This window comes from Citrus clementina, unplaced genomic scaffold, assembly GCF_000493195.1.
Source record: "Citrus clementina cultivar Clemenules unplaced genomic scaffold, Citrus_clementina_v1.0 scaffold_5, whole genome shotgun sequence".
Taxonomy (NCBI): Eukaryota; Viridiplantae; Streptophyta; class Magnoliopsida; order Sapindales; family Rutaceae; genus Citrus; species Citrus x clementina.
Window position 1 is genome coordinate 17,374,303 of NW_006262201.1, and position 22,053 is coordinate 17,396,355.

Here is a 22,053-nt window from a genome sequence, read left to right on the forward strand (position 1 = left end):
TGATCAATGTTTACATCATCTAACACTAGTTCTGTTGAGATGTACAAAGAACAATTTGGTCTTAAATTGGGAGAAGTGTCATTTTATGGTAAAACAAGTTATTGTTCTCAATCATATCATTTCGAGCAAAGGTATTAAGGTTGATAAAGCCAAGGTGGATATCATTTCCAATCTTCCTCCACTTAAAATAGTCAGAGAAGTAAGATCTTTCCTTAGACGTGCTGGTTTTATAAACGTTTCATTAAAGATTTTAGCAAAGTTTCTAGACCCTTTTGTAATTTACTTACTAAGGATGTACCTTTTATCTTTGATGATTCATGTCTTATGGCATTTGAAAAACTAAAATAGTTGTTGACATCATCACCCATCATTCAGCCCCCAAACTGGAGCTTATCATTCGAGCTCATGTGTGATACATCTGATTATATAGTAAGAGCAGTATTAAGAAAAAAAATTGATCAAATTCTCTATGTTATTTACTATGCTAGTATGACATTGAATGATGGACAGTTGAATTATTCAACCACTGAAAAAGAAATATTAGTAATAGTATTTGTATTAGAGAAATTTTAATTTTATCTCATTAGTTATAAAATAATTATATTTATAAATCATGTTGCTCTTAAATATTTTTTCATAAAAAAAGATAGAAAAGATAAATTAATTCGTTATGTGTTAGTTTTGCATAAATTCTAACTTGGAATTGAAAGATAATTGGACAGCGTCATTGGACAAGCTGAAGAGGTTAGATCTCGTATTCTGCCCTAGATGTAAGATTATGCCTCCTTTAGGGAAGTTACCGTCCCTTGAAATACTCAGAATAGAGGAAATGGTGAGTGTGAAAAAAGTGGGTGATGAATTTTTAGGAATAGGGATTTGCGATCATAATCATATTCATGGCACCTTTTCATCATCTTCATCTTCATCAATTGTTGCCTTTCCTAAATTAGAAAAACTCGACTTAGGGATTATGCTACAATTGGAAGAGTGGGATTTTGGAAAAGAAGATATTACAATCATGCCACAAGTAAAGTCCTTATCCATTTTCTTTTGTGAGAAATTGAAATCGCTGCCGGACCAACTTCTTCGGAGCACAACACTGGAATCACTAGAGATTACTGACGTGCCTATTGTCGAAGAAAATTTCAAAAAAGACACAGGAAAGGACTGGTCAAAGATCTCCCACATTCCAAACATCCTAATTTCTCGTAGATATGAACAAGGAGGCCCTTCTCGTTGATCTCGATGACAGCAGCAATGAGCTACCATTTACCCAGCCCACCGGTATTTTCTTCTCTTGCTTCTTTAATTAATATTTTTTTGTTAATAAGCTAGCAATTGTTTTTTTTTTTATATAATATAGACTCACAAGTTAAAATAACAAAATCTGTATCGATTTCTAGCACATCATTGATATAGTTTGGAAGCAGCTTCAGTAATTTCTAGATAAATTAGTTTCGTATTTTCATAATGTGATAGGTCACGAGTAAAGTTCAATATCGGATGTAGAAATGAATGCCAAACACATGTTAATGTTCCACTTTTATGATTTTATTTCACAGGTATGAGCAGAAGTTTTCAACGTAATAGAGTCTTCACAAGCAAATCACTGCAGTTACCATCACTCCCAGGTACTTTCTTCTCCTGCTTGCGACTTTTTATTTCTATTGTAATGTGCAACAGCTTTTAATATTGCTAATTTTAGTTAATTATGCTCCCCATCTGAGACGGCATTCGTTGAGATTAGAGGAGTCAAACTAATGTTTCTGTATAATTCATGTTTTGAATTGTCAGCGGTTCTCTTAACTTTGCATACGATCAACAATATTAAAGTGTACTAAGACTGCACTGATCAAATAGATCATGGATTCTCATGGACAAATATATTTTTGGTCGCTAATATTGAACATTTTTGGAAAGCTGGCTCCTGATTCCTGAACTTGGGCAGGTCTATGGTCTGAGTAAGTCATATAGAAACACAATTGTTCTGCATTGAAAAAATTCGACCATTTATTGTTTTTCCTTGATATGTATTTTGTCTGCAGGTACTTTATGTGGAACAATATAAGCGGCAGAATACTAAAAGAGATGCGCAATCTGCTCTGTTTGGAGCTCCCTCAGTTAGAATTCATGGTTTCAAGATGGCATCAAATATTCGCTGGTTGATTAAGGTGTAATTAATTATCTCTTATGGAATGCTTAATACACAATGCATATTGTTAATTTGTAATTTAGGGTGGTGCTTGGCAGGTTGTATTTAATTTGGATGGTGAAGCCAGTAAGAAATATTAACAGGTTGTACTGTTATTCTTTTGCAGGCTATTGAGTGGAAACCAACTAGTACTGCCTCAAACGTCTGCAAATTTGACCCATGAAGAGCAGTTGGCAATCTGCCTTCTGGGAAGTATGTGGTTTTCCCATTGGTAAAGAATGTAATTAATTAAACTTATTGCTGAAATCTTTTGGGCCTAATATTCCTATATTGTTTGGTTAATCATTCTACAGGTTTTTCCCGCTAAAAGAAGAAATCTTCTCAAGGACGCCCAATTTTGTCCAAATCTAGGGTCACACCAAGCAAGACTTGCTATTCTTGACTGATTCATGCATGTATGATGTTTATATGTGAAATCTGGACAAGTAATGTGTTATGGGAAAATTTTATTGATACTTATTTTTATCATGATGGTTAGTTTTGTATCATTTCAAGTTTGCTTGCACATTATCAAGAGAGAATTAATATTACAAACGACCAACTTCTTGTCATGGCGGCTGTAGTGGATTGCGCCATACATGATTGTGCTTTGTGGCCGACTTGCGAGGAGAAGAAGTTTCTGATTTGTTACTTTTGAGTTACGGTACGGCTTATATCTTCAGCTCTCTGCTCTGTCTTACGATGATTGAGATATATATATATATTTTTAAGAGATGATATTTTCAGATGATTTGAAATAAACTCTTAACACACACATTCATGACACATGTATATATAACAATAAATTCAATGGCATGATATAGTTCGGAAGCCGCTGCTGTTTTTAATCATGGATTAGATTAAGGAAAGTTTTTTCAGAAATATCAATTTTGCAACAGAGACCTTCCAAAGCTATGGATTATTTGATTTCGATAAAGTTCAGTTTTCTTGTTAAGTCTGAGCTGTCATGGCCTTCAAGAACTATAGATATCAAATCTGACATTGCATTAATATTTCTGGTGTTTGCAGTTGTGGCAAATGGAGCTGTCTCCTCTGAACAAGCTTACAATGCTATATTTGAAGCTTCTTTAAGTTAAAATTTCATAATTTAGAGTTGCTGTCAAATATTCATTTGTCAATTGAAGCTCATTTAGTTAATATTGAGTATTGTTTCTACTTTAGGCCAGTGGTAGGTTGCGTTAATTTTGGCAGGTGAAGCCAGTATGAGAACTAACATTTGAAATACGATTCTTTTTTTACTATTTATTGAGTGGAAACCAACTATCACTGCCTAAAACATTTGCAAATTGATCCATTCCAAGCACTGCTGAGTTAGTCAAATGCTCTTTCTTTGTTGGAAAGAAACTACAACTATATTTATACTATTTTTGATGCATTTGCAGATGCTTTCTTTTAACTGCAGTCACATGAACAACAATTCGATCATTTGTCAAATTCAAATACAGATTTCAGCATTACCTAAGCTTCAACACTAGTGACTTGAACAGAAATTTATTGCTGTTGTTCTCTTTAATAAAGTTAAACTGGAGAATCCTCTGTTTTTTCACATGCATCTAACAGTTGTTGTACGATCACATAATTCTGAAAATTTGCAAAGTGCTGGACGATGGCAACTTAGCAGGATATCTTGCATCCGAGTTTCCTAAGATTTCAACGCTCAAGATTCTGTACGTCGCCATTCCTTAAAGCATCTTATGAAACAACTACTATACTGTCCTTTGTTTTTCCTGAAGCATGGTTATGAGAACTAGTCCTTGCCGCAGTGTATTCATTATCACTGATGCAAGATAATATTGGCAGATATGATGTGGTCACATAATTCAGAAGGTGTATAAAAGACTAAGAAGCTCGGATACCTGTTTTGGTCGCTGTAACTTGTCTAGGAAATTTCATCGTGATGCATGCCCAATTTTCTGAATTCAGTATCACAATAAGCATGACTGGGTTTTCAGGTTCTTAAATTTTTGGACCTTTCTCTTAATTACCTTTGTAGGTTCAGTTGAAGATTTGTAGAGTGGTATGTGATTGTGCTTTTGTCTTGTTAACTTAGGTTTTTGTTTGCAAGCTGATTGATTTGACTATGAGGAGGAACTTGTGCAGGTCTCCATTATGACGATATTTTGAGTAAGTCATATCGAAATAAAGTTGATGTGCATTTCAAAATCATCAACGTTCAACCATTTCAATCACTGAGCTACCATTTGTTGTTTTTCCTCAATATGTATTTTGTTGGGCTTAATATTTCTACATTACAAATATCTCAGTTCCTCGAAAATATAGAGTTTAGCAAATTGATGATGCTGCCAGAACAACTTCTTTGTAGCACAACATTGGAGGATTTAGTGATTGACTTCTGTCTTGTTTTAGAAGAACATTTCGAAAAAGACAGAGGAGACTATGAGAGGACTCAACAATCTCCCAAATTCGTAGCACCAAAATTAATGGTGCATATGTTATTAGATCAGCCATAACCAGTGATAGTTATATTAAATTTAATTATACATGTCATATGTGCATCAATTGATTATAATAAATCATAAGTATTCTACAATTTTTTCAAAAAAGAAATTCTAGAATATAACAAAGGTACCATGTTAGTCATGTAATCATTCTCCACAAGAATTATAGTATTATACAGTATTATGCAAGATTGCCTCTCAAGTTAATGCACAATATTATTGACATGGGGTTAAATTTTGCAGGGAAAATTCCCCTCTTTCTTCTTCCTTGTGGCCCCTCTTAACCAATCAACACCATGTACATAATTCGTCAGTATGGTCAAAATTTCTTTTGATGCTGCTGATCATTAGTGATGATCTACTGTCTCTTCCATCTATTTCCCTGAAACTACAAACTCGCAGGGAGCTCATAGTTTTTTGTGCATGGAAAAAACTGAGGGTAGACAAGTGGGTTCTGATGTTATTTTTGAGCTCATAGTACAATTTTATCCTTTAGAGTGGTTTTAGTTATGCCTCCCACACATACTTTTTGGTTTCTTTTTTTGGTCTTTACTTTGGCTATGCACGATCTCCGACGAGCTATTGATGGATTTGAATTTGATTTCCATATCGGTAACACATAAATCGTCTAATCCTTGTATTTCTCGTATTTTCATATCTACTTTGAAAAATAATGATGTACATGAAAATCAATGTAAGAGTAATCATTTTCACTCTTAATTGCTGACATCTTTTGCCCTTGCTGATGTTAAGAAATTGGTGGGTGAAGCAGACACGCACCTAAAATAAAATTGGAAGAAAATAAAGAACAAGCACAATAAAGGACACCAGAAATTACGTGGTTCGGCTTTTAGCCTACGTCCACGGGCAAAGACAGAAGGAAAATATTATACTAGTGATATGAGGATTACAAGTATTGTAATCTTTTGGCTCACTACCCAGAACTCCAATACACCCAATCTCTCATTCACTAATTACACAAGAGTAATAAATATTGAAAACAAATCCTTATAAAGAGAAACTTATTTTTTTTCTCTTTTATAAGCTCTCGGATGCACTCAAAATGGGATGCAAAACTCATTTGCATGGCTCCCTTTATATAGCCAATTGTTGACTAACAAATTCCACAAGTTAGGTTTGACAGCCACCTAACTCAACCACCTCCATTTCATTTTGTCCATGGTCGGCAATCACCAAATCAAAATGTCAATGTCGGCACCCATTTTTCTTCATTTTCTTTCCTTTTTTCTTCTTCCTCTTTTGTCTTCTTTCTTCTTTTCTTTGCCATTTTTGGTGGATCCTTGACATTCTCCCACTTGGAGATTAGATTAGGGACTAATCAATCTCCACATCATCCTTTCTGCTTCGCCATTGTCATGTTGCCTACGTTTCTACTAGGCCACTAAAGGATCTACTCCAGATAAACTTGTCAGCATTGATTGGCTTTGTCAAAACATCTGCTAAGTTCTCTTTGGTATGGATTTTCTGCAAATCCACACTTTCATCTTTCACAACTTCACGAACGAAGTGATACTGAACTCCTATGTGCTTTATCCTGGAATGAAAGGCTGGATTCTTTACAATGTGCAAGGCACTTTGACTGTCACAAAACACAAAAATTTTCTCTTGTTTGTGCCTGAGCTCCTTCAATAACATTTGTATCCAAATAGCTTTCTTGCAAGCTTATGTAGCTGCCATGTATTCTGCTTCTGTTATAGATAAAGCCACAATGGTCTGCAGTTTCGAAACCCAGCTTACAGCTACTCCCGCAAGTGTAAACACATAGCCCATATTAGATTTTCTTTTATCAACGTCTCCTGCAGAATCTGAATCCACATAGCCCCTGACAGTAAACTCTGATCCTACATAACATAATGCAACATCGGAGGTTCCTCTGATATACCTCAAAATCCTCTTCACAGTTATCCAATGCTCACCACTAGGATTCGCCATGTATCGACTGACTGTTCCCACTGCTTGTGCAATGTCCGGTCTAGTACATATCATAACGAACATCAAACTTCCCACTGTTGATGCATACGGTACTCGAGACATCTCTTTCCTCTCCGCTTCAGTGCTAGGACACATACTTGAAGATAATTTGAAATTAACAGGAAGTGGGGTAGAAATTGACTTACAATCTTGCATATTGAAGCACCGCAAGATTTTCTTCAAGTAATTCTTCTATGAAAACCAAATCTTTCTGTTATTTCTGTCTCGGTGAATTTGCATCCCTATAATCTTGTTTGCTAGTCCCAAATCCTTCATTTCAAACTCCCTAGCCAACTATGCCTTCAATTATTGGATTCGATCTTTGTTGGGACCTGCTACCAACATGTCATCCACATACAACAGCAAAATAATGAAATCATTATCTTCAAACCTTTTGTAATATGCACAATGGTCTGAACTGAGTCTGTTGTATCCAAGGCTCATAATGAAGGAATCAAATCTCTTATACCAACACCTCGGTGCTTGTTTGAGACCGTATAGAGATTTGTTCAACCTACAAACCAAGTTCTCCTTTCCCTTTTCAACAAAACCTTCTGGTTGAAGTATATAAATTTCTTCTTTAAGTTCTCCATGAAGAAATGCAGTTTTCACATCTAACTGCTCAAGATGTAAGTCAAATATAGCACACATTATCAAGACTACTCTGACTGTTGAAGTCGAACCACCGAAGAAAATATCTCGTTGAAGTCAATACCTTCTTTCTGAGCATATCCTTTCACCACCAATCTTGCACGATACCGCTCCACTTGATCATTGTCATCACGTTTGATCTTGTAGACCCATTTGTTTCCAATGGCTTTTCTTCCGTGTGGTAGTGGTATAAGTTCCCATGTCTTGTTCTTGTGTAGAGCTTCAATTTCTTCTTGCATTGCTGTCATCCAAAAAGCAACATCTGAGCTGTTTAAAACTTCATGAAAAGTTGATGGCTCTCCATCCTCAGTTAGAAGACAATATGCAACATTGATCTCTGTGACATACTCCGAGTGACACGTTGGCGGTTGTCTCTCACAAGTTGACCGACGAACTTCTGGAGCCTTAGACTTGATTGGTTCTTGTTCTTCGTGCACTGGTGCTGCTTCAGAAGAATTTAAATCTTCTAGATTATTTTCCACATATACCGACACAGTCTCTGACTTTTCTTTTACAGTGTTATCATCCTCATCTCTCCTTTATAGTTGATCTTCTACAAAGATAACATCTCTGCTGATAACAATCTTGTGGGCAGTGGGGTCCCACAGACGATACCCCTTTACTCCATCAGCATATCCTAAGAAGATATATCTTCTAGATTTTGGATCTATCTTTGTTCTTTCTTGGGCATTGTACATCACGTACACAGGATATCCAAATACATGTAGGTAAAAGTAATCAGCTGGCTTTCCAGTCCACATTTCCATTGCTGTCTTCAGCCCAATTGTTGTGGATGGCGACTAATTTACTATATAACAGGCAATTTTGGCTGCTTCTGCCCAAAATGAATTGGGTAGACCAGCAGTTCTCAACATATCTCTTATCCTTTCTGTAAGAGTCTTGTCCATCCGCTCCGCCACTCCGTTTTGTTGAGGAGTGTATGCTATCGTTAACTGCCTCTGAATACCTTCTTGCTTACAGAAAGCAAGAAACTCGCCGTCTGTATACTCTCCACCATTATCTGTCCTCAAGCACTTGATCCTTTTACTAGATTCAAGTTCCACCCGCGCTTTGTATTCTTTAAACACTGAAAATATATCTGACTTTTTCTTAATTAGATACACCCAACATCTCCTGGAATAATCATCAATGAAAGTCACCATGTACTTTGCACCTCCCATGGATATATCCGGTGATTCCCAAACATCAGAATGAATCAAGTCTAGAATGCATTTACTTCTAGCAATAGATCTACTGAATTTTAATATATGTTGCTTACTTATAGCACAATGCTCGCCAAATAGTAAACTTACTAATTTGAGCCTCAGAAGCAATTTTCGCTCAGAAAGAATCTTCAAACCTTGTTCTGACATGTGGCCAAGTTTGAGATGCCACATCATCATTGACTCTTCTCCATTTGATGTGACACTGTTCATATATACGGTACTGTTCACGAGAAACGGTGGGAGCGATCCAAGAATTTTACCGTGCCAAGCAGAGAATAATGGTGTGAGTAAAGCAACTGTGTGGTTTTGTACGTGTCTAGGAAAGTTCTGTCACAAAGCGATAAGAGCTTAAGGAGTATGGGTTTTAAATGGAATCATTATGACCCCTTAAGTCTTTCCTGGGAACTTTCCTGGTGTGCATTCTCACACATACTCACAACTATCCAGGGTGGTATATTAGCTTGTGTACGGTATTTATCAACAAAATGGTGGCAAAGTATGAAATTGAGAAGTTTAACGAGAAAAATTTCTCGTTGTGGAAAATGAAGATGAAAGCTGTATTGAGGAAAAATAATTGCTTGGCAGAAATTGGAGAAAGGCCCATGGAGATAACTAATGACAAGTGGAACGAGATAGATGGCAATGCCATTTCTGATCTACACTTGGCACTTGCGGATGGAGTATTATCCAGTGTGGCAAAGAAAAATACAGCAAAGGAAATATGGGATACTCTCACAAAATTGTACGAAGTCAAGTCACTACACAACAAAATCTTTTTAAAGATGAAACTTTATACTCTTCGAATGGCGGAATCTACAACGGTGACCAACCACATCAACACCTTGAAGACTTTATTTTCATAACTCACAACGTTGGGTCATAATATAGAGAAAAATGAACGTGCAAAGCTTCTATTTCAAAGTCTACCAGATTCGTATGATCAACTCATCATCAACCTGACGAACAATAATTTAGCAGACAGTCTGGTTTTTGTCGATGTTACAGTCTCCGTATTAAATAAGGAGAGCAGGCAGAAAAATAAGGAAAACAGACAAGTAAGTTCGCAGTAAGCGGAGGAGCTATCGGTGACGAGAGGGAGATCAACAAAACGTGGCCCCAGTGGGGGTCACAATCATGGTAGATCAAAATCCAGAAGTAAGAAGAATATCAACTGCTACAACTGTGGCAAGAAAGGGCACGTTAAGAAAGCGTGTTGGAGTAACCAAAAGAGAAAAGAGGGCAAAGAACCTGAGTCATCAAATGCTCAGGGGTGTGTAGCAAGTACATTAGATGATGGCAAAATTATCTACAGTGAGGCAACAACTGTTTCAGAAGGAAGAAAATGACTATCTGATGTCTGGCTTATAGACTCAAGAGCTACCTGGCATATGACCTCTCGGAGAGAATGGCTCCACACATATGAACCTATCTCGAGATGATATGTTTATATGGGAGATGATCATGCCTTGGAGATCACTGGTATTGGTATTATCAAAATAAAAATGTTTGATGGTATAATTCGCACAATTGAGGAGGTATAACATGTTAATGGCCTAAAGAAGAATCTATTGTCTCTAGGACAAATAGACAATCATGGGTACAAAACTCATGTGGAGAATGTAATTATGAAGATTGTTAAAAGCGCGCTTGTATTGATTAAGGCAGAATAGATCGGTGCTAATCTATTCATGCTTAAAGGAGAAACACTACATGAGGCTGATGCATGTGTCGCTTCAAATGGAGAAGAGTCAACGATGATGTGGCATCTCAAACTTGGCCATATGTCAAAACAAGTTTTGAAGATTCTCTCTGAGCGAAAATTACTTTCGGGGCTCAAATCTGTAAGTTTACCATTTTACGAGCATTGTGTTATAAGTAAGCAGCATAGATTAAAGTTCAGTGTATCTATTGCTAGAAGTAAATGCACTTTAGACTTGATTTATTCTGATGTTTGGGAATCACCGGATATGTCCATGGAAGGTGTAAAGTACATGGTGACTTTCATTGATGATTATTCCAGGAGATGTTGAGTGTATCTAATTAAGAAAAAGTCATATGTATTTTCAGTGTTCAAACATTATAAAGCGTGGGTTGAACTTAAATCCGGGAGAAGAATCAAGTGCTTGAGGACAGATAATGGTAGAGAATATACAGACGGCGAGTTTCTTGCTTTCTGTAAACAATAAGGTATTCAAAAGCAGCTCACGGTAGCATACACTCCTCAATAAAATGGAGTGGCAAAGCAGATGAACAAGACTCTTACAGAAATTATAAGAGCTATGTTGAGGACTGCTGGTCTACCCAATTCATTTTGGGCAGAAGCAACTAAAACTGCATGTTATATAGTAAATTGGTCGTCATCCATAGCAATTGAGTTGAAGACAGCAATGGAGATGTGGACTGGAAAGCCGGTTGATTACTTCTACCTACATGCATTTAGATGTCCTGTGTATGTGATGTATAATGCCCAAGAAAGAACAAAGTTAGATCTAAAATCTAGGAGGTGTATCTTCTTGGGGTATGCTGATGGAGTAGAGGGGTATCATCTGTGGGACCCCACTGCCCACAAGATCGTCATCAGCAGAGATGTTATCTTTGTAGAAAATCAACTGTAAAGGAGAGATAAGGATGATAGCATTATAAAAGAAAAGTCAGAGACTGTACCGATGTATGTGAAAAATAATCTGGAAAAAGAATATTCTGATTCTTCTGAAGCAGCACCAGAGCACGAGGAACAAAAACCAGTTGAGTCCGAGGCTCCAGAAGTTCTTCAATCAACTCGTGAGAGATGACCTCCAACGTGGCACTCGGAGTATGTCACAAAGATCAACGTTGCATACTGTCTTCTAACAGAGGATGGAGAGCCATCAGCTTTCCATGAAGTTTTAAACAGCTCAGATGTTACTTTCTGGATGACAGCAATGCAGAAAAAAATTGAAAAGTCTTGGCGATGTGTGCTATATTTGACTTACATCTAAAGCAGTTAGATGTGAAAACTGCATTTCTTCATGGAGAACTTGAAGAAGAAATTTATATGCTCCAATCAGAAGGTTTTGCTAAAAAGGGAAAAGAGAACTTGGTTTACAGGTTAAACAAATCTCTATACTGTCTCAAACAGGCCTTGAGATGTTGGTATAAGAGATTTGATTTCTTCATCATGAGCCTTGGATACAACAGACTCAGTTCAGACCATTGTGCATATTACAAAAGGTTTGAAAATAATGATTTCATTATTTTTCTGTTTTATGTGGATGACATGTTGGTAGCAGGCCCCAACAAAGATCGAATCCAAGAATTGAAGGCACAGTTGGCTAAAGAGTTTAAAATGAAGGACTTGGGATCAGCAAACAAGATTCTGGGGATGCAAATTCACCGAGACAGAAATAACAGGAAGATTTGGCTTTCTCAGAAGAACTACTTGAAGAAAATCTTATGGCGCTTCAACATGCAAGATTGTAAGCCAATTTCTACCCCACTTCCTGTTAATTTCAAGTTATCCTTAAGTATGTGTCCTAGCAATGAAGCCGAGAGGAAGGAGATGTCTCGAGTACCGTATGCATCAGCAGTGAGAAGTTTGATGTTCGCTATAATATGTACTAGACCAGACATTGCACAAGCAGTGGGAGCAGTCAGTCGATATATGACAAATTTTGGTGGAGAGCATTGGATAGCTGTAAAGAGGATTCGGAGGTATATCAGAGGAACCTCAGATGTTGCATTATGTTATGGAGGATCAGAGTTTACTGTCAGGGGCTATGTGGATTCAGATTTTGCAGGAGACCTTGATAAAAGGAAATCCACTACTGGCTATGTGTTTACACTTGTGGGAGCAGCTATAAGATGGGTTTCTAAATTGCAGACCGTTGTGACTTTATATACAACAGAAGCATAATACATGGCAGCTACACAATCTTGCAAGGGAGCTATTTGGATACAAAGGTTATTGGAGGAGCTCTGGCACAAACAAGAGAAAATTTTTGTGTTTTGTGACAGTCAGAGTGCCTTACACATTGAAAGGAATCCAGCCTTTCATTTCAGGACAAAGCACATAGGGGTTCAGTACCATTTCGTTCGATAAGTAGTGGAAGACGGAAGTGTGGATTTACAAAAAATCCATACGAAGGAGAACCTAGCAGATGTTATGACCAAGCCAATCAATACTGACAAGTTTGTCTAGATTAGATCATCTTGTGGCCTAGCAGAAACATAAGCAACATGACTATGACGAAGGAGAAAGGATGGTGTGGAGATTAATTAGTTTCAATCAAATCTCCAAGTAGGAGAATGTCAAGATTGGTGTCTCTTCTAGATATTTAAACTTTGAGTATCAAATTCGAAATTCTAGATATTCAAACTTTGAATATCAAATTCAAAATTCTAGATATTCAAAGTTTGAATATCAAACTTTGAACTTTGAACTTTGAATTTTGAAAAATAATAAAAAAAATGTGAATAGTAGCCAAGATTTTGGCTATAAATAGAGGGGCTCATTCCCTCATTTGCTCATCCAATTTTGAGAAGAGTTTTCTTGTATTTAAAGAGAGTTTAGAGAGCTTGAAATTATAAGCTCTTGTTTTAGTGTTTTGAGAGTTTGGGTGTATTGGAGTTTTGGGAAGTGAGCTAAAATACTACAATACTTGTAACTCCTTTTTACTAGTAAAATATTTTCCTTCTGTCTTCGCCCGTGGACGTAGCCTGAAAGCCGAACCACAAAATTTTCTAGTGTCCTCTTTTGTACTTGTTCTTTATTTTTCTCCCAATTTCATTTTAGTTACGTGTCTGTTTCACCCATCAATTTTTTAACAGTTTATGTGGGGAAGAAATATCCTACCTTTTTATTATTTAGGAAAGTATTATTAGTCGCGTATCTGAATTTTATCCCATTATAAAAAGTACTAAGTTATTTTCATAATAACATTATGTTATATTAGAATTTACTTCCAAATCAAATCAGTTGTGACTCTGCCCAAATTTCTTGAAACCTCTTTATTAATCAAAGAGAGAACAGTTTGCTTCATTTTGTTGAAGTACATATATGACCTTTGCAAAAGTAGAAGGCAACAAAAAAAAATTAGAGATTCCATTTCAAAGAAAAAAGACAATCTTCTCACTAGAATTATATAGTATTATGCATGATGGACTCTCAAGTTAATGCATAACAGTAACTATTTCCACTCTTCCCACGATCTATGTAATTGTAAATGTAATTGTACAACCTCTATAATATAATACTCGATAAATTAATAACCTCTATTATATATAATTTTTTGCGATCCTGACTTGGATCAATTTATTAAATTATTAATTTCATCAATAAATTAACAAGATAATATTTTTTTAAATCCTTATCTAACTTTCTGGTTCCATTCATATCATAAATTAATAATGTATTAAAATTAACAATATATAATTAAATGTGATATTTTATTGAATAAAATATGAATCTATTGTTACATTTTTTCTTGAAATTCAAATCTAGTTAGATCTCATCTCTAATATTCTCATTACATCTAGAAGTTTTGAAATTGAATTCTTGAACTTCAATTAAATTATGAAGTGTTGTTGATTATTTGACTGCTTCCTTACCGCATAACTGGCTCCAGAGCTATTATATCATCCTCAACTATAGTATTTTCAAAGATGTTAGTAGCAGTTTCATCTAAACTTGAAACCTCTAAACTTATATAAGTTTAACTAGGTTAATCCAGGAGGTAATTAAGTATGTAAGTACAATTTATTTATTTATTTAATGTTTATTTAGTGGATTAATTCATGTTCACTTGATTAGATTGGTTATATAATAAATGTTTAATTACTTAAATGTATACTCATTGAAGTGTAAGCGCGCTCTATAAATTAGTAAATGAAGATTCTATCCTATTCAAATCAATATATACCATTTATCCCCTATTGTTTTTATAATACCCAATAACCCTTAGCACCATAATTTTATAGTATTACGCTTATTTTCAAATACACTTTTATTATTCATATTGATTATCAATTAAATAAATCATATAAATTAAATTTAAAATAAAATATTAAAATACTAAAAATAAGAAACATAGGTTTTAGTGTGAATAAAAAATTAATAATAAGATATTGTCTTGTACTTTTTGTTTTATATTATCAGGATAAATACAAGTAAATGACTCATTTATCGATCTTTTCTCTTAAATTTTTTATGCCAAGGGTGGTTTTAGATATTGTGAAAATAATGAGTAAGTACATATATTGATTTCACTTAGAGGACTGGCAATATGCCATTAATAAATTATTAATTTATTAATTAATTAATGCCTCTTTGATTAATAGATCTGTTATGCTCCTAATCCAAGAAATTGTAAACAAATAGATCGTCCAACAGAAAAGCAAATGCTGTGCGAATTGATTTAGGACGACGTTTGGTATCACCTGAATTAAAATTCTTAACTTTGCTTTAAATATCTACTGAATTAAAATTCTTAACTTTGTTTTAAAGCCTGTGCCACCAATTCTAATCAAATAAATTATTTTTTTTGGCTTTTTTTTTACTTTTTAATTTTCACTTTGCGAGTTACCCGAAATGTTCATTAATTAGCTTGTTCAATAAGAACGGAAAGGAAATTAATAAATGTCAATCTCTAAACTCGCAATTCACTTTGGTTGATGCAATAAATTCAATAAACCTAGCACAAGCGAAATGGCTTAGGACGACGTACGTTTGGTATCAACCGAATTAAAATTCTTAACTTTGTTTTAAAGCCTGCGGCAGGGCATATATACCAATTCTAGTTGTATCAATTACTTTACAGACTTTTCTTTCTTTTTTAAATTTTCACTTTGCGTATTACGTGAAATATTCGTTAATTAACTAGTATATTAAGAACTGGAACGATGGTCTTGGTAGCATTTAATTCCACAACATAAACACAAACAAAAGAGGCATCCTACAGTTTCCGTCTAATTAATCTCAGAATTCACAATGGTTGATGCAATTGTGTCCCCTCTCTTGGAGCAGCTGATTTCAATCTCTTATGAAGAGGCAAAACAACAGGTCAGGCTTGTTGCCGGTGTTGGGAAACAAGTCAAAAAGCTCACCAGCAATCTTCGAGCAATTCAAGCTGTGCTGAATGATGCAGAGCAAAGGCAAGTGAAGGAAGAAAGTGTCAGACTCTGGCTGGATCAGCTCAAAGAGACATCCTACGACATTGACGATGTGCTGGATGAGTGGATCACTGCTAGGCTCAAATTGCAAATCGAAGATGTTGATGAGAATGCTCTCGTTCATAAGAAGCCGGTATGTTCCTTCCTTCTCTCCCCGTGCATTGGTTTCAAACAAGTTGTTTTGCGTCGGGATATTGCTCAGAAGATAATTGAGATAAATGAAAATTTGGATGATATTGCAAAACAAAAAGATGTGTTTAACTTTAATGTCATTAGAGGTAGTACTGAGAAATCTGAGCGGATACATAGTACTGCCTTAATTAATGTTTCTGATGTACGTGGTCGAGATGAGGAGAAGAATATTTTAAAGAGGAAGTTGTTATGCGAGAGCAATGAAGAGCGAAATGCCGTCCAAATCATCTCTCTAGTAGGGATGGGTGGGATTGGCAAGACCACTCTTGCTCAATTTGCATACAATGATAAAGATGTGATAGAAAACTTTGACAAAAGAATATGGGTATGTGTTTCAGACCCATTTGATGAGTTTAGGATTGCGAAAGCAATCATTGAGGGTTTAGAAGGTTCTCTCCCAAATTTACGTGAATTGAATTCACTTCTGGAATACATACATACATCTATTAAGGAAAAAAAGTTTTTTCTCATCTTAGATGATGTATGGCCAGATGATTACAGTAAATGGGAACCATTCCATAATTGTCTAATGAATGGACTTTGTGGAAGTAGGATTTTGGTTACCACCCGTAAGGAGACAGTTGCTCGAATGATGGAGTCGACTGATGTTATCTCCATCAAAGAACTGTCTGAACAAGAATGTTGGTCATTGTTCAAAAGATTTGCTTTTTCCGGTAGATCTCCTACTGAGTGTGAACAATTAGAAGAAATTGGTAGGAAAATTGTTGGCAAGTGTAAAGGCTTGCCACTTGCAGCCAAAACAATAGGGAGTCTATTGCGGTTCAAAAAAACCAGAGAAGAGTGGCACATAATATTAAATAGTGAGATGTGGCAGCTAGAAGAGTTTGAAAGAGGTCTTTTAGCCCCTCTGCTATTAAGCTATAATGATTTGCCATCTGCAATAAAACGATGTTTCTTGTATTGTGCAGTCTTTCCAAAAGACTACAATTTAGATAAAGATGAATTAGTTAAATTATGGATGGCTCAAGGTTATATTGAGCAAAAAGGAAATATAGAGATGGAGATGACTGGTGAGTGGTATTTTGATTTCTTAGCCACGAGATCTTTCTTCCAGGAGTTTGACGAAGAGAAAGAGGGCACTGTAAGATGTAAAATGCATGATATAGTGCATGATTTTGCACAATATCTCACTAGAAAGGAATTTGCTGCAATAGAAATTGATGGTGATGAAAAGCCCTTCTTGTTGACAAATACTTGTCAGGAGAAACTTCGTCATTTGATGTTGGTGCTTGGCTTCTGGGCTAAGTTTCCTTTTTCAATATTTGATGCCAAAACGTTACACAGCCTAATTTTAGTTTATAGTTCCAATAATCAAGTGGCTGCGTCACCAGTCCTGCAAGGGTTATTTGATCAACTGACATGTTTGAGGGCACTGAAAATAGAGGATCTGCCTCCAACGATTAAAATTCCTAAAGGGCTAGAAAATTTGATACATTTAAGATATCTTAAGTTGTCTATGGTAGAAGAATTACCTGAGACATGTTGTGAGTTATTAAATCTGCAAACCTTAGATTGTCTCTATTTGAAAAGATTACCTCAAGGAATAGGAAAATTAATCAATCTGAGGCATTTAATTTTTTACGCGGGTAATTTAGCTTAGGTGCCAAATGGAATAGAGAGATTAACTAGTCTTAGGACATTAAGCGAGTTTGCTGTTGCCAGGGTTGGTGGCAAATATAGTAGTAAATCTTGTAATCTTGAAGGTCTGAGACCCTTGAATCACCTTAGAGGGTTTCTTCAAATTAGTGGCCTGGGGAATGTGACAGATGCTGATGAGGCTAAAAATGCACATCTTGAGAAAAAGAAGAATCTCATTGATTTGATTTTAATTTTTAATGAACGAGAAGAATCAGATGATGAAAAAGCGTCAGAGGAGATGAATGAGGAAAAGGAAGCAAAGCATGAAGCAGTTTGTGAAGCCTTACGGCCACCTCCAGATATAAAGTCGTTAGAAATAATGGTGTTTAAAGGCAGGACTCCCAGCAATTGGATAGGGTCATTAAACAAGCTGAAGATGTTAACTCTCAACAGCTTCGTTAAGTGTGAGATTATGCCTCCTTTAGGAAAATTGCCATCCCTTGAAATACTCAGGATATGGCATATGAGGAGTGTGAAAAGAGTGGGTGATGAATTTTTGGGAATGGAAATAAGTGATCATATTCATATTCATGGCACATCTTCATCTTCCTCGGTTATTGCTTTTCCTAAATTACAAAAACTCGAGTTGACTGGTATGGATGAATTGGAGGAGTGGGATTTTGGAAACGATGATATTACAATCATGCCACACATAAAGTCCTTGTACATTACCTATTGTGAGAAACTGAAGTCGCTGCCAGAACTTCTTCTTCGAAGCACAACGCTGGAGTCACTGACGATATTTGGGGTTCCTATTGTCCAAGAAAGTTTCAAAAGGCGCACAGAAAAGGACTGGTCAAAGATCTCTCACATTCCAAACATCAAAATTCAGAATATAGTCTTCAGAAGCAAATGACTGCAGTTACCATCACCCTCAAGTATTTTCTTCTCCCTCATCCTTTTTTCTACTTGCTATTTCTAATCTAATTGAGATGCAGAAACTAAATAGCATGAAATTCTGTATCATATTTGTTATCTGGTAGAATATGCAACGGTTTTTTTTTCTTTTTCTAGTTTTAATTGATTATGCTCCACTTCTGAGATGGCATTCAATGATATGAGAGGAGTTGAATTTACGGATTATTTGGTTTCAATAAAGTTCAATACAGAGAAAATATTGCAATACTCATGATAATATTTGATTTAAATCAAGCTCAATTTTGTAAATATGAAATCTGATATTTCATTAATGTTGTTGGGGTTTGCAGTCGTGGCAAATGGAGCTGTCTGTTCTGCACAAGCTTACACTGATATATTTGAAGCTCCTATAAGTTAAAATTTCATGGTTTTACTTTTGATTGGTGAAGCCAGTATGAAGAACTAACATTTATAATACTATTCTTCTTTTACAGGTAAGATTGGAATCAACTATCACTGCCTAAAACAATTGCAAATTTGACCCATGCCAAGCACTTCTGAGTAAATCAAATGCTGTTTCTTGGATGGAAAGAAACTATTTTAGCTGGTATTCAGGGTCGTTTGTTTCAACTGCAGTCATATGAATCACAATTCAATCAGTGGCCAAGTTCAACAACAGCTTTTAGCGTTACCTGAACTTCAACTCTTGTGAGTTCAACAAAAAATTATTTCAATTTTTCTCTAGAAAAAAGTTAAACAGAAGAATCCTCTGTTTTTATCATGCATCGAACAGCTTCGGTGATCACATAATTCTGAAAATTCGCAGACAGCTGGATGATCGCAACTTATCAGGACATCTCGCACCAGAATTTTCTAAGATGCCAAGGCTGAAGATTTTGTATGTTCCCCATTCCTTGAAGCATCTTATTTAACAACTATTTTACTGTCTTTTGTTTTTTCTGAAGCATGGCTATGAGATCTAGTCCTTGCCGCGGTGTATTCATTATCACTGATGCAAGACAATATTGGCAGATATGTTGTGGTCACATAATTCAGGAGGTGTATAAAAGACTAGAAGTTTGGAAACCAGACTTGGTCACTGTGACTTGCTTAGAGAAATTTCATCATGATGCACGCCCAATTTTTCTAAATCCAGCTTCACAATAAGCATGACTTGGTTTTCAGCTTCTTAAATTTATTGATCTCTCTCTTAAATAGCTTTGTAGGTTCAGTTGAAGATTTGTAGAATGGTATGAGACTGCTTTTGTTTTGTTAACTTGGGTTTTTGTCTGCAGGGCTGGTTGATTTGGCTGTGAGAAGGAAAAATTCAATTGGTGGATATGAAATCTGCTTTGGTTGATTCTCAGTTTGTGGCTGGAATCAACTATCAAGGCATACATGTAGTTTAGCTTTACGCCTTTACTGAGAAATTGATTTTTGAGTGTGAGTATGAAGTAGTTATTTCTTATTTAATGATGATACTGACTGGTTGAATTGGGTGATTATGATGATATGTTTGATACACAGCCAACATCAATAATGAGCTATATTTACGTGGGAAACAATGATGGGGAGAATCTCACAGCCCTTAAAACCTTCAGCTGCGAGGAGGTCTACGAAGGCAATGTCATTGATGACGCGGTCTCCATCACTCTTGTCGTGACGGGTATTTTTGTTGGCACAACACTATTTCTTGGCTGCTCCCATCATCTTAGATTTGGTTCTTCTTGCTAAAGGAGAAAGGTTCGTTAATTCATTGCATAATCCCGCTTTGTTTATATGATCGCTTAATGGATATGGTTAACGTGGAGAATTTTTCTGGACTTTTCCCTTTTCAGCCGCGGTGTAATTCCACTGTCGAAGCATATAACATTCTGAGGGCTTGGCCCCTGAGAATAACAAGTGAAGAACTTGTTAAGGCGAAAAGTGGTGTAGGAACTGATAAGCAAGTCTAAGCAACAGAAACTAAGCACACACGGCCATCAGAGTCAAACATGGCAATTTGTGCGGGTCTTGCCAAGATGATCCATCTCAGCAGATTCTCCCTCAAACTACCAAGTCAACACAATAAAGAACATGCCATGTCTTCAGTCAAGCTTAATACGGCAAATTCTGAAATACTTCCAGGAACTTCGAATCAGTCCAGCCAAGCAGATATCGTATCTATAGCCAAAGATCACTCTTGTTGACGAATCCTGAACATATGTTTACTCTGTATATATTACAAGGTCGTCTAAACTTTTGATATCAAGAAGCAAAGATTAAGATCTGTCTTCTGGCTTATTTCTTTCTTTTTCACAAGAATATGTTTCATTTTAATTACAGATCTTCTGTTAGCTATAGGTTCACTTAGCTTCTGTTTTTATCTTCTTCACAGCAGCAATGAGCTGCCATTTACCTACCCCCACTGGTATTTTCTTCCATTCTTTCTTTAATTTATTATTTTCTTTTATAAACTAACAAGTTAAAGTAACAAAATCTGGATCAAATTCTATCATATAGTTTGGAAGGGGCTTCAGAAATTTCTAGACAAATTAGTTTCGGATTTTTTAATGTGGTAGGATGCAAAAAGTTCAATTCGGTTAAAATGAATGCAACTCTTTCGCAGGTATGAGCAGAAGTTTTTAATTTGGGCCGGGAAATCTTCCTTAGAGGAGCGAAAATTGGTCTTTAGGACAATGCTTCGCACATGCCTTGACAAATTCTCTATTTGCATATGGTCTTCGCAAGCAAATGACTGCAATTACCATCACTCTCAGCTATTTTCTTCTCCTCCTTTTTGCTACAGTTTTTTTTCCCGCCTTTCCCTTCTTTAATTTATTTGTTTTTTGAACTCATTGAATTTTAAATAATACAAAATTCTAAGGCATGATATCATTTGGAAGCCGCTGCTTAGAGATGGCAAAACCCCGGGCCGGGTCCGGGTATTGCCATGATCGGACCCTGCCCGGATGCAACCGGTCCGGGTCCGGGTCTGGGCCGGGTTTTAATCCGGGTACCCGGATTTTATATTTTTTAATATTTTATGTGTATATATTTTTTATTTTTTGGTAATTTTATAAGTTTTAAATTTATTTCAATAAAATTTGACATGAAAATATAAACTTTAAGTGTTTAAAACTTTATATATGTATAATAAATAAGTCAAATAAATATAAAATATTTAAAATAATATATATTTTATAATTTTTTTTAATAAAATCCGGGTTCCGGGTTTATCATGTGATTCCCAAGACCGACCCGGCTTCATACCCAGACCGGGTATTACCCGACCCGCAACGCCCGGGTATGGTCCGGGTCCGGACCGGGCGGGTATTTTTGCCACCTCTACCGCTGCTGTTTTTAATCATGGATTAGATTAAGGAAAGATTTTTCAGAAAATTTTGCAGCAGAGAACTTTCAAATTTACTGATTATTTGGTTGCAATAAAGTTCAATACAGAGAAAATATTGCACTACTCATATTAATATTTGATTTCAATCAAGCTCAATTTTGTAAGTACGAAATCTGATATTATATTAATGTTGTTGGTGTTTGCAGCCGTAAAAAATGGAGCTGTCTGTTCTGCACAAGCTTACATTGCTATCTTTGAAAGAAACTATTCAGGGTTGTTTGCTTCAACTGCAGTCATTTGAATCACAATTCAATCAGTGGTCAA

The 22,053-nt window shown here is 35.9% G+C and overlaps 2 protein-coding genes and 1 long non-coding RNA gene across 9 annotated transcripts; all 3 read left to right on the top strand.

Moving 5' to 3' along the window:
- The first annotated feature begins 732 nt into the window (after positions 1 to 732).
- Positions 733 to 3,507, top strand: LOC112098278. Of its 2 annotated transcripts, XR_002905375.1 has the most exons (7): positions 733 to 1,284; positions 1,563 to 1,631; positions 1,795 to 1,961; positions 2,046 to 2,171; positions 2,319 to 2,404; positions 2,506 to 2,855; positions 3,221 to 3,507. It is a non-coding gene; the product is annotated as an uncharacterized LOC112098278 (long non-coding RNA). The 2 variants fall into 2 exon arrangements; XR_002905376.1 differs by lacking the exon at positions 1,795 to 1,961.
- Positions 3,508 to 15,341: 11,834 nt separating this feature from the next.
- Positions 15,342 to 20,699, top strand: LOC18041693 (putative disease resistance protein RGA3). Of its 6 annotated transcripts, none has more exons than XM_024184213.1 (5): positions 15,342 to 18,415; positions 18,890 to 19,103; positions 19,222 to 19,838; positions 19,923 to 20,138; positions 20,234 to 20,699. In XM_024184213.1, the coding sequence occupies exon 1, from the start codon at positions 15,505 to 15,507 to the stop codon at positions 17,497 to 17,499; it is 1,995 nt and encodes a 664-aa protein (XP_024039981.1). In that variant the 5' UTR covers positions 15,342 to 15,504; the 3' UTR covers positions 17,500 to 18,415; positions 18,890 to 19,103; positions 19,222 to 19,838; positions 19,923 to 20,138; positions 20,234 to 20,699. The 6 variants fall into 6 exon arrangements, with proteins under 6 accessions (XP_024039981.1, XP_006432187.2, XP_024039980.1 ...); XM_006432124.2 differs by having other exon boundaries at positions 19,222 to 19,795; XM_024184212.1 differs by having other exon boundaries at positions 19,222 to 19,572; positions 19,691 to 20,138.
- LOC112097981 (putative disease resistance protein RGA4) lies at positions 17,776 to 18,393 on the top strand. The gene has a single exon (XM_024183581.1). It carries the CDS (start codon positions 17,776 to 17,778, stop codon positions 18,391 to 18,393), a length of 618 nt encoding a protein of 205 aa, XP_024039349.1.
- Positions 20,700 to 22,053: the final 1,354 nt, after the last annotated feature.

Excerpts from the sequence above, each read along its gene's own strand:
- LOC112097981 (XM_024183581.1), top strand. The coding sequence starts at position 17,776 with ATGAATGAGGAAAAGGAAGCAAAGCATGAAGCAGTTTGTGAAGCCTTA.
- LOC18041693 (XM_024184210.1), top strand. The coding sequence starts at position 15,505 with ATGGTTGATGCAATTGTGTCCCCTCTCTTGGAGCAGCTGATTTCAATC.